This window comes from Panthera leo, chromosome B4, assembly GCF_018350215.1.
Source record: "Panthera leo isolate Ple1 chromosome B4, P.leo_Ple1_pat1.1, whole genome shotgun sequence".
Classification (NCBI taxonomy): domain Eukaryota; kingdom Metazoa; phylum Chordata; class Mammalia; order Carnivora; family Felidae; genus Panthera; species Panthera leo.
Genome location: NC_056685.1, coordinates 108,210,017 through 108,223,291, shown reverse-complemented (window position 1 = coordinate 108,223,291; position 13,275 = coordinate 108,210,017). Strand labels below are relative to the sequence as shown.

The 13,275-nt window shown below is 35.7% G+C and overlaps 1 protein-coding gene across 1 annotated transcript; it reads right to left on the bottom strand.

Annotated features, from left to right (window-relative positions):
* Positions 1-9,517: 9,517 nt before the first annotated feature.
* Positions 9,518-11,864, bottom strand: LOC122224885 (IST1 homolog). Its single transcript, XM_042947302.1, is given in 2 exon segments — positions 9,518-11,716; positions 11,718-11,864. Coding segments are annotated over 2 exon segments (1,095 nt in total). The 5' UTR covers positions 11,796-11,864; the 3' UTR covers positions 9,518-10,699.
* Between the last annotated feature and the right edge of the window lie 1,411 nt (positions 11,865-13,275).

The window sequence follows — 13,275 nt, the reverse complement described above, 5'->3', positions numbered from 1 at the left end:
TTATACTTTTGTTTATTATGACTAACTAAATGAAATATTTTATGGTTATTAAGCATTTGGATTTCCACTTTTATGAGTAACCTCTCACTGAAAGTCAGCTACAACACAGTGATTTTAAACTTTGCACTTTCAAACCAACTCACACCAGCTACACACCTACTAACAATACATGAAAATTCCCATTTCTTCATATCCTCATGATATTCGATTTTATTGAACTTTCTAATTTTTCTAATTACCACTGATTTTGCCTTCTAAGACACTTCTGTGAATTTCTTTTTTCAGACTTTGTCCCTGTTTATTAATTTCTTTCTTTTTTTCTCTTTCATTTGCTGGAGATACGCTAAGGTTCTAAATATTAAGCTCTTGCCAATTTTTGGTTTGCAAATAAGTCTTCACATAATTTTGTCTCTCAATGAATAAAAATCATTGTTTTTATGTAGTGAAGCCTGTCTGGTTTTCTCTTTAATGTTTTTTTTTTTTCCTCCTTTGGACTTTATGAATCTTTTTTTGCTCCCAATCATGACCATAAATATACTGCTCTACATTCTCTTCTATCAGCTATATGAATATGTATTTATGCATGTATATATCTATCTCTCTTTTATTGCATCATTTATCTATTTTACATTTATACTTTTTCTCCATATAGTAAACCATTGTTTTCCAACATAATTTGCTTTAAGTTGTATTATTATTTTCCATTGAATTTTGGTACATTTATCATATATCAAGTTCTTATATTTACATAACCTTCTCTATTCTGTTAGTGTCAATATGACACTATAGTACATCTAAATACATAGGATGAGTGATCCAATCTCTTTATTCTTCTTTTCTCAAAGTTGAATGCAATTTTCATAAATCTCTTGAGTTGTAGGATATAGTCAAATGTGCAACAAACAACTCTCAATTGATCAAAGGATCAATTCTGTCTTTTACAAATAGACCCTCTGGTTTCTGAGTACTTTTCTATGGAGATATCTTTAGTCTTTCACATGTGTGCAGCATTATTAGTCAGCTTGGATTTAGGAAGAATCTACACTCATTATGGTTCTTAATCCTTTTGCAATTAACTTGACCCCAGAATTGTCCGATTAACTAATAGGTATAGGCTCAAATATAGGTTAAATAAAATGTCAGCATGTAAATGGGATAAAATTCTACATAAAAATGTATTTTTAAAAGTTACTTTCAATAAAAAGCTGATATATATATATACACACATACATATATACATATATTTTACATCAAATGGAAAATTATAATATTACTGTGCTTCAGAGATTGAGGTACCATATATGCCTGCCTCCCATTTTTTACAAGAATAAACTCTCCAGGACATAATCATCACAATTGTTAAATGTTCACAAGCTAATATCTTCATTCTTACATGCTGTTAATGCAAAGTTTTTGCAAGGTATTTAAAAGCCCAGGTCACCTTGTCAATGTTGAAAATAGAGTATTACTTTGCCTCCCTGTGGATATCTTTTCTATTAATTTTATTGGGGTTATATCTTCTGTCAAGTTTTTCACTGCAGATTTAACCTTTCTTTTCTTCACTTGGGAAATATTTCCTTTTCCTGAGAAAATGGAAATCAACGATTTCAATTTGTCTTCATTTCACTTTGTACCAAAAAATATTTTAATCCTCAACTGTTACATTTATAAAATGCCACAAAATAAGTTATCAAAAATGTCTTTATAATTTTAGAAATAGAGTTTTAAAAGAATACTGAGTTAGAACAAAAGATCCATATACATTAATGAAATTTATGTAAATTATTTCATGAAAATAAATTACTGACAATTATTTTTCAGGAAACTGTAATATGTTGAGGATGGCTAGATACTTGAAATCAAGGAATAGAGGGATAAGCAGCATAAAAGCATGGGTGGGTAGTGAGTAGCTAACAGATTTTAAACAAGGTTGTTATTATAGGATCATATTGTGTTTTAAAAGGATCATTTTCAGGGCACCTGGGTGGCTCAGTTGGCTAAGCGCTGTCTCTTGATTTTGGCTCAGGTCATGATCTCACAGTTCCATTCGTGGGATTGAGCCCCATGTTGGGCTCTGCACTGACAGTGTGGGATTCTCTCTCTCTCCCTGTCTCTCTGTCCCTCCTTCGTTTGTACACATGTGTGTTCTTTCACTCTCCCTCTCTCAAAAAAAAAAAAAAAATTAAAACTTATAAATAAAAGGATCATTCTCCTAGCAGTGTGGTAACTTGGCTGGAAAGTGAGATAGGCGAATTGAGAAATTTTGAAATGATTGAAGAAAGAGATTTTGTGACAGGTGTTGCAGTAAAAATGAAAGGGAGACCTGGACAAAGATATCTAGGAAGTATCATTAATAGCACTATTGGCTGATTAGTGTTGGGAAGGATGGGTGGGAAAGAAACAAGAGTAAATGATGGAAGACTCATAGGTGTGTGGCTGAGGCAGCAAAGTGTTTCAGGGTTTCATGTTCTAAGGAAGGAATGAGGGAAAGCAGCATGTTTAGGGGTTAAGATGATGGGTTCAGTCTCCAATAGATTGAGTTTATCTAAATACTAACCAAAGGAGATAGCCACTAAGCAGTTAGAAACATAAGCCAGACAGTAATTCTGTCATAAAGCTAGATATATTTGGAAATGAAATCACCATTGTTTCTTACATAGAATTATGTGTAAAACTCCATGATCTGACAGCAGTGTAGATCTCCAGTGTCATCTCACATGTTATTAATTTCTGTCATTAGGGCCCAACTACTCTAGATTTTATACTTAGAATATACCAAAGTTTATCTGTTTTAGGGTTTTTGCCTTAGCTGCCCCTAAAACATAGTTATTCCTTATAGAAAATAATTTTTGTCTCCCATCTTATTCATTTCACCACCTATATTTCCTACAGTCTGTTTATCTTCTATCACTAGTGGTTACAGTAGTCCCTGGACTCAATAAACATTTGTTGAATGACAGAATCTACATTTGGATGTAGGAATGGACAAGATTAACCAAGAAGTGTTGAGAGAGGAAAGAAGAGGGCCTGTGGGAGAACCATGAATAACAATGTCTCAGCCACAATGAAACTGAAATACTTCCCATTGCTTTACAAAGAGCAGTGCATTCAGACCATCACAATAGTTCTTCTGGAGCCATTATGGCACACAAAGATATTTCTATCTATTTTTTTAGGGGTGGAGAAAGTTTTCAGGTTTTCCATTCAGCCCCATACCAAGACTATTCATCACCTATCCCTAACCAATAGAAATATTTTAAGTAAACATTTGAGAATTTGCCATCTTGCCCAATATGGTAAAGGTAGGGATGAGTTAAGACACTTTTGAGACTAGGTAATGATTAGCATGATGGTATGCAGGGAAAGTTATGTCATCTATGGAAAGCACAGTTCAATTAGAAATTAGGGGGGCACCTGGGTGGCTCAGTCGGTTAAGCATCTGACTGCAGTTTAGGTCATGATCTCACAGTTGGTGAGTTCAAGCCCCACAACAGGCTCTGTGCTGACAGCTCAGAGCCTGGAGCCTACTCCAGCTTCTGTGTCTCCCTCTCTCTCTGCCCCTCCCCTACTCACATTCTGTCTCTCTGTCTCTCTGTCAAGAATAAATAAACATTAAAATATTTAAAAAAAAGAAATTAGGAACATGTCTGTAGAGTTCTAAAGAAAGAATGGGAAGAATGATATGTGTTTTGGAATATATTTACTTAAAACCAAAATAATCCATGAGCTTTTGGGAGCAAGAATGTAAAATGACAAGGGTAACAGCAAAAGACCAAAACACGGTGTTTTCTGAGATCAAAGTGAAAAGGAGGAAAGAGGAGCCAGCTAGCAAAGAGGACAATGTGCGGGGGGGGGGGGGGGGGGGGCGGGAATTAAGAGAGCAGTAAAGAAAAAGATAAGGCAGAAGTATGGGATGAAAGAGTGGATTTCAATAAGTAGGTGAAATTATATATATATATATATATATATATATATATATATATATATATATATATGTGTGTGTGTGTGTGTGTGTGTGTGTGTATATATATATATATATATATATATATATACATATATAATGTAATAGGAGGCCTTAAAAATGAGAATACAGAAATAACTATGAGATTTTATAATTAGGAAATCACCAGAAACTTTGAGCAGGCAATTTCATTACACTGATTGCCTTAAAAGTCTATATATGGTTAAACAAGAAAGGGGTAGAAATAATGTGGTGGCCATGGTTGCTAATAAATTGTAAACATTTTGTAACATTGCAGAAAGCAGAAAAACAGATTGTCTGGGAGGATGTATGAAGAACTTTTTACCTCTTTTGTTTTTCCAGAATAGCCAAGCCCTGGGTGTATTTGCAGGCAGAGGAGAATGAGTGCAATTGAGGAGGCACATTATGTTAGACAGAAAGAGGATAAATTTGGAAACAAAGTTCTAGAGGGAAAAAGTGATAAAAATTAGGATTTAGGTAGAAAAAGTAGGTTTAATGAGTGTGAATATTTTTTGTCTTAAAGATAAAAGAGGAAAATGTAGGAAGGAAAGAACAGATAAAGCTACATGAGATTTGAATTAGACATAAGCTAGGGGAGGGGTAGGACAGGAGACTGAAGGCAAATATAAGCTCTTGTAATGATATGACAAGTTAATGATTGACTAAGTGAAAGAGCTTCCAGGGAAGTCTTAGATCTAGTTGGGCAGCATAACATTTTTTTTTTTAATTCCTGAATTGCTGCATGGCAGGCATACTCCTAGGGTCCCACAACATTTGTCATGGTCTCCGTCTACCCTGGCTGAGTTAGCACTACATGGTGGGAGATGTCATTACCAGGGGTTACAGTAGAAGAATTAAAGAAAAAGCATTAGACACTATTGCAGCATGCATTGCTGACCGTTTCATACACTGAACTGCACACATATTTTAATGGAAACTGGTCCAGTTGTTAAAAACTAGGTTTAGACAGTAAAACTGTTCCCCAAATTAAAACAAAACAAAACAAAACAAAACAAAAATAATGAATAGGAAATGCTGCAGGATACAGTTCCTTAATGGGAAGATACAATAAACATTATTCAATTACCTAAGAAAGTAACAACCTTGAGTTCCTAGAATATTTATTCTTGAAATGAATTTTGCCTTCCTATTATTTAAGAAAAGAGGAAAAAGGAACATACTCAACAATAAAAGTGAAAGTCACAATACTTTTTTTTTTCTTTTTTGGTATAACCAGCTCATTATCTCAAAATAATTACATATTAAATATTAAATTAGATATATCTGTTTTGTTTTCAGCATGCAATCCCTCCCCCCATAGACACACACTGAACAACTCATTCTAATTAGTGAGAATTGAAGTACAGATGTTTCCTGACTTGTAGTTCAACATAACAATTATTTGCCTTTATAATGTTGTGAAATTGATACACATTCAGTAGAAACTGTCCTTTGAATTTTGAGTTTTGACCTTTTCCTAGAAAGCAATATGCAGTCTGACACTCTCTGATGACACTGGGCAGTGGCAGTGAGCCACAGTTCTGGGTCAGCCATGATGACAATTCAAGGGTAAACAACGAAAACATTTAAAATCATTGTGTATCTACACACATTCTATTTTTCACTTTCAGTACAGTATTTAATAAATTGCATGAGATATTCAACACTTTATTCTAAAATTGGCTTTGTGTTAGATGACTTTCCCCAACTGGAGTCTTATGTAAGAGTTCTGAGCATGTTTAAGTAGGCTAGGCTGAGCTATAATGTGCAGTAGGCTCGGTGTAGTAAAAGCATTTTCAATTTATACTCTACATTATAATGGGTTTATCAGTATGTAACCCCATTGTAAATCAAGGAAGATCTGTAATCACATTTATAACTAAGATCATTTTCAGTCTTTACTTCAAACTAAAAATCAAGTGTTCAAACGATAAGGGATCAGTAGCTTATCTGTCATAAAAATCTTATTTACCATGGGTTGTACTGTTTTTAGAACATTTTCAAATATGCTGTTCTTTTTGGTTCACTTGTGTGTATTTCTAACATATCCCAATAATTTTCTCCCTTTTCCTTTATGTTAAATTACACACCAGGTAGCTTTCATTAATTGTTTAGAGATTAGCATAAACTCTTTGAAACTATTAGTATATTGCTTGTGATGATCTACAAGTCCCCAAGTCTCAGGTTAAATAACAAACATTTATTTCTTCTACCTTTCTGTCACCACTCTAACACTAGATAACATACAGCAACTATTGTGTTGTCTTCTGTCAGGAAATCTGTTCCTACATGATTAAAATGGCATGCCAAGCTCTAACTGTTATCTATTATCCCAATTAAGTTCAAAAAGAATAGAAGAGCCATCTTTGTGGAAAACAATACAGGCAATATAAGCTGTTATTAATTTAAAGACATCATATACCCCTATGACAGCTTCATCATAAGCTATCATTATTTCTAGATAGTCACCTATAATAACATCTCCAAAATCCACATGTTATTTTTGTTCTTTGACTCGTGGGGGAAAATAGGCCTCAGTGAAAATCAGTGTTTGTCAAATGGAATAACTCTCCTGACATCTTTGCTGAAAAATGAGTAGTAGGAGTTGTTTTCTTTATTTATAAATAACAGACTGAAAAATTATGAATGCTAGGTCTTTGAAAAAAAGTACCAATTTCAACCTCTTTATAAGAAGTTGAAATAATCATTATAATTGTATATCTAAAATATAACATGCATTTTTAAATGATATTTTAATTTTGGGTTATAAAATGGAATTATTTTTGCTAAAGAGTTAGTAACTCTATAGTCAGGGTCATTCGTGCTAACTCCTGTATCAACAATACCACCAAAAATCCAGAAGTTTCAGTGACTGAATACAAGTTGATCTGCTGTTCACCAAGCTCCTACCATCCTCTAATGCTTCCATCTTAACCTTAAAGAAGTGAGTAAGGGTGAAGGATCAGGCAGGAGGTTTTATAGACAAAAATTAGTCATATCACCTCAAGCTATGAAAATGGGGACTAAAAAATGTAACTGTAGCTATGCATCCAGGAGGAAATGGAAATGGTTTAATAAGAATATATCAGTATCTTCTTTACAGACTACTCTTCTGGTCATTAAATGCTCCTTTCACATTATCTCCTATATTCTCAACTTCCCAAATGAACAACCCCCAGTCTCGACCGGTCACAGCACCTGGTTTATGTTCTGGGACCTTTGGTGGTGACAGTTTTCCTTATCAGATCCATGTATACAACCATATCCATGGTTCTGAAATCTGAAAATTAAAAAACAAAAAAAAAATCATGCTTTCTGTCCCCTGATCCTCCCAGTACACAAACTTACAGACAGACAAAGTAATGTTAATAACTCCTGTTTGGAAAATGGGAGAAAAAAAGGCATATAGAAATCTTTGACTCATGGCCTTTATGGAATCCAGCTATGCAGATATTGTAAAGTCCTAATTCCTGGAGAAAAAAGAAAGATCTTCAGTTAGGTTTGATTTTCTTTACTGGGTAGAGCTCTGCTGTTAAGAAAATCAAATTCAGTGAAGGTTGTTCTTATTCTCCATGGCCATATGTAAAGTGAGTATTGAAGAATATGTCTTTTTTGGCTATTCAACTTATAGAACCCATTTCATGCTCATGGAAATATGGTGTCCAAAAATTGCTTTAAAAATTACAGACTACAGGAGTTCCTGGGTGGCTCAGTCAGTTAAATGTTTGACTCTCACTTTTGGTTCAGGTCAAGATCCTAGGGTTGTGGGATAGAGCCTTGCATTGGGCTCCATGCTGAGCGTGGAGCCTAAGATTCTCTTTCCCTCTGCCCCTCTCCCCCACTCGTTTTCTCTCTCTCTCTCTCTCTCTCTCATTCTCTCTCTCTCTCTCCAAGATAAAAAAAAAAAAAAAAAAAAAAAAAAAAAAACTAAAGATTTAAGAATTACAGAGTCAAGGACTCTGGCTATTTGGCAATACAATTATATTAAAAACTTGGCAAACTATTTGCTTCTACTCAATTTCAGATACAAGGAGCTAAAACTATCAGACTTTGTGCTCAGATATGTTTCATTTCCTTGCTACCTTGCTGCCATATCTCCCTATTCAGCTTTGACTCAGATCATCTTGAGGCTGTCAAGCTTGAGTGGATAGAGCATGCCTTTTATTGGATCTTTGGCACAAATATGAGTCACTCTGCACACCTGAGAAACCTCACTGGGTCTTGGTTGTTCAGTCTTTCAAATACTATTTCTTACCTCTTTTTTCTGAACTTCTCTATTCTTTTTCATGTATACTTTAAGTCTGCCAAGTATTTTCTGAGCTCATCTCTTGTACTACTTTACTGAAACCATCAATAGCAATAACAGACTCTGCTAACATGTATTTTCCAAACATCTCTGTAACTGAATAGTTAGGTAAGCATTGGAGTGTTTTCCAAGCTACCACAGGTGACAGTTTTTAAATGTCGTTTCATTGCAATCACCAAGTGACAAAACTGATTTATCCATATTGTTAACATCTGCTGACCAATAACTAAGCTAATGTGCCGTATTTTAGTTTTTGTTTTGTCAGCATCAAACTTTGAGGTGCTGGGATTTTTATTAGTCAGTGTAGTTAATGCTAACTGCTACAATAAGTAATCTGGAAAAGTTCTGTGCCATACTCACTCATACGAAGTCAGTGTGGATGTTCATAATTGTATAACTTTCCTGAGAAGTTCTCATACAAAGAGTGATTTAGGGATTCAGCATCCTTGTACCTAGTAACCTCATCTTCTTTAAATATGATCTACAATGACTCTTTTCAAGGAGGAAAAAGAATAGAAGAATTGCTCTAGTGTGTTTATAGGTGGGCCTGGAAGCCTACATTTCATTTTTCAGTCACATGTTTCCAATGGAAATTCAGAGGCTATGAAATATGGGTTAGCTATGAACCTAGGAAAAAGAGTGTCTTAACAGTAAATAACTGAAAAAGGAAAGCATAATAATGCAAAATTAAACTTCAAAAACCCAGTGGAAAAATGCTATTTATTTTATTTTATCTTTCTGTAATTTAACTTTCTTGTAAAAAAATCACTTTCCTCATGGAAACTATTGTCAAACTGTCATGAATAGTCAATTTGTAAGGTTTTCATATCTAATAAATATTCAGTTTACTGACACATTTTAAAATGTAAATGCTTATTAGAGTAGAGAATATTGGCCCATTAATTGTATTATTTTCTACACCCCAGTTCTTGTTTCCCAAACAAGTTCAAGTATGTGCCAATTTTGAAACTCATTTTCATGGAAAGCTTAATGTGGAAATAGTGCATGGCCACTTACTGCTAAAGACGGAGGTTTAATTAGGGCATCTCTAATGTTCTTTTTACAGCTAACGTTTTATCAAATGTGACACCCTTAAATTTAGGCAAGTCATGTTAGGATAGTATTTTAATGTGCACAAAATTTCAGACCCTGTCTTCATTCACTCAACATAACAATCAAAATTAGTTTCTGATGATATTTTGTTTTGTTTTTTTTTTTTTTATCAGAATTTTTAACTTTATTATCAGCTACTGAGCTATGAGATAGATACAAACCAATCAAAAACACTAAAGTTGCTTGAAACAAGTATATACATTACACTACACATAAGCCAGAGTCCTACCTTCTGATCCCAAAACCATCCCTCTGGGGAAGGACAGCCTTATCTACAGGGAAAAGGAGCACATTAAGTTACAATAGTAATAGTCTCATCCATCTAGGAAAGTAGTGAACTACAGCCACGTTTTTTATGGGCACCAAAAAATTTTCTGAAATCAGTCTTTAAAGGTTCTCTTAATCATAAAGTTTTCAAATGAAAACAAGAACCCTTCTTCTCCTGTAGGCATTCCAGCTCACTACCCAAGAGATTTGAGTACTTCTATTAAGGCACCTGGAAGCCCACCTTAGCCTTGAATGGTGACTTCTGCCCAACATGTGACCTGTCCGCCATTTGCCAGTAAATGCAATCCAACAGAACATGCTATGGGGAAAAACAGGAATTTATGCAGTGTTGCCCTCTGGTAAAAGGAGAACACAGCACTCAAAGCAAAAGGCCACGGAGGGCTCCCTGAGAATCCAGCAGAACTAAGAGAAGCCTTCAACTTTCCAAATAAACTTTGCAACTGGATCCAGGTAGAACAATGCCCTGCAGCAAGAAGTAGTGTATATGCCAATGAGAGGACCCAGCTTCCAAGAACTGTTAAAGAGGCTTCCAGCATCAGTCTCTCTTCCCATTCATATCACACCTTTTTGTCTTGATTCTTGCTCACCACAAATCCCTCTGTACAGAGGGGTTTGTTTCTAAATCTAGAACTTCAGCACAGGACTGAGAGAGACTTCATGAAGTAATGTCCTCCGTGTCCAGCCATCTTTGGCAGCTCTCCTTACAATGCTTTCACCTTTTCCCTGCGGAGGGACAGGACAGGTGATGGGCGAACCTGGGATCACACTCAAAGGAGACGAACAAGCAAGGTTGCCAAGGCTGCTCTGGCCTCGTTGACTCTAATTGTTAGTCTCTTAAGAGCAACAGAGAACTGGAAAGCAGCAGAATTTAGAGCAGGAAGAGAGCCCAAAGGAAAAGTGTGCTCAGTGATGGTAAGAGATGAAAAAGAATTGCACGGAGATTCTTTGTTACAAGGAGAAACAGTGCCTTCTCAAATCCCAGAGCCTGGAGGTTGCCTGGCTTAAGAGATCTAGGTTTTCTTTTTTAACTCTTCAAATCTCCGGGAAAGATCATCAAAGTCAATGTCCTCAGATGCTGAGGTGTTGGCACCAGCAGATGCAGTCGGTAGCGTGTCTGGCACAGATGGCAACTCTGGTAGTACAAAGTTGTCGCAGGTGTCCACAGGTCTGGAAGGGAGCTTTGCGGGGGCTTCCGGCTTGGGCCCAGGACCAACAATCTGTGCAGAAGAGACATTCTTATCAGCATTAACGTCATCAACAGATTCATACAATGGGGGAGTTGCTGGTATCTGAGGTGGATGAATATTGGGAAAAGCCTGGTAAGTCCCCATTGGCAATCCATTGAAATCCGATGGTCCCTTTGGAAGTGGGTAGGAAAAAGGAGTACTTGGAGAGGGCATGGGCATAGGCATAGGCACTGGCACTGTTCCGTCAGGTCCACCAACTGGTGCTGCAAAACCACCCCCTCCTCCTCTTCCAGGGCCCCCTTTCTTCACATCATCTGTGAATCCAACATCAATAAGATCGGTCTCTACACCAGGAGGAGCTTCTGCCATGACCACAGAGTCGGGCTCATAGGGCACATTATAGTTCTTGGCAATTTCAATCAGATATCTCTCCACCAGGATCTTGGGTGGGGCTTCCACACTCAGTTTGTGCATTAGCCTGTCATTCACAGTTCCAATCTGGTTGGTCCTACATAACTTGCCATATTCCTTGCTATACTTGGCACAGAGCTGATCAGCAACTATTTTCAACTCAGCCACTTCTGACTGGAGTCGAGGAGCAGCCCATATCAGTGTAGACACAGATTCAGCCAGACCAGAATCTAGTTCCTTCATAGACTGGATGAGGCCAAACCGAGCCAACAGCAGGTCACAATAGAGCTCCAGGATCTCCATGGCCTCCACAAGGTAGTCTTCTCGGATGATGTGCTCCACACGGATCCGAGCTCGTTCATCTTTCCCAGCAGCCAGATAGTCAGCAATCTCTTTCCTTGCTTTCTGGGCCAATTCCGTTTTTTTTTTTTTCCAATAGTTTAAGACGGTTTATGACTAATCTCAAATTGACTCGTAAACGCTCAGCTTTAAATCCAGAGCCCAGCATGCTGTGTTGTTCCTCCTGGCTGAATCCAGGTGCAAAAACGGCTGAGACAGACTTAGCACTCAAAGACCAGCATCCCTCTGATGATATTTTGAAAGAACAAAAAACTGATAGAGAAATTAAAATGAACAGGCTTTTAAGAAAATTTTTGTTCTGATTTGTAAAGAGTATGCTCACAATAGAAAAAAATAAGAAACAAAAGGAAGAATAAAGAAGAAATAAAATCTTCAAAGACATTAACACTTCCCAAATACATTCTATTTTATTGTCTTCCTTTTGTGTGTGCATGTTTTATAAAAATGTGATTTTCTAAATATACAGTTTAGTTTTTAATTTCCATTAAGTATTTCTAAATCATTAAATAGTGTATGAATACATTATTTAAATGCCTGCATAACATTCCAACATATAGATGTCACATTATTTATTTAATCAATCTTCTATTAAATACTTAGGCAATTTGCACTTTTCACTGACATGAATTATCTGTAAAATTATCTTATGCATAGATCTCTATATACATCTCTGAAGAATTTAGGACATATTAATGTTGTTGACATTTTTGAACAAATATTATAAAATTGTGTCCTTCTGAAAAATGTATGGATTTATATTTCTTCTAACAATGTACAGGGGGGACTATTCCATCATTCCCATTTGAATTATTGTTACCTAAACTTTGTCAGTTTAATAGTTGGACAGTTCTTAAGGTGCTCATTTGATTTCCTGTGAGGTTGAATATTTTTGTATGCTGTCTGCATTCTGGTATATGTATGTGTGCTGTATAAATAGCTCGATCATGGTTTTTCTTCACTAAATATCGATTCTTTACTAGTTACAAGGCACAATGCCATACACTGAAGATAATAGTGGTGAACAAGACAGGCAGGAAAAAGCTTAGAATTCACAGAATAAATGACATTAAATATGCATGATAGAAACTCTCTTTCATGACCTCTACATAAGTGCCTCTTCAGTTTCAACACCCTCCATTCCCACAACAAAACAGCAACTTTTATCTGTAGGCATCTTAACACTTGCGGTTAGGAGGTTAGTAACTGCTCCTTTACTTGGGTTATATGCCTACCAAGGCTCAGATGAGTGTGATCACAAATTTGTTTGTTCAAGATGTTCTTATTATAATTCTATATTTTCCTGAATGTCATATAGACTAAGTAAATATGTATACACAAAAAATATGGCTTTGTTTCTATGAAATTTTAATTTAATATTGAGAAAGACTTAAAATTTAGTTGCTAAATGTATTACTATTACATTATGTAAAAATGATTGAAAAATAGTGAATGAAAAGTATATGCATCCAAGATTTTCGGATTTAAATTTTTCTTCCACCAAAGAATAAAAAAAAAATCCTGGAATAGAGTACATTCACAATGGATGTTTTTAGCTTTAAAGACTGCATGGAACTCTGATCAGCAGATGGTTGCCAAAAAACAAACAAACAAACAAAAAAACAAAACAA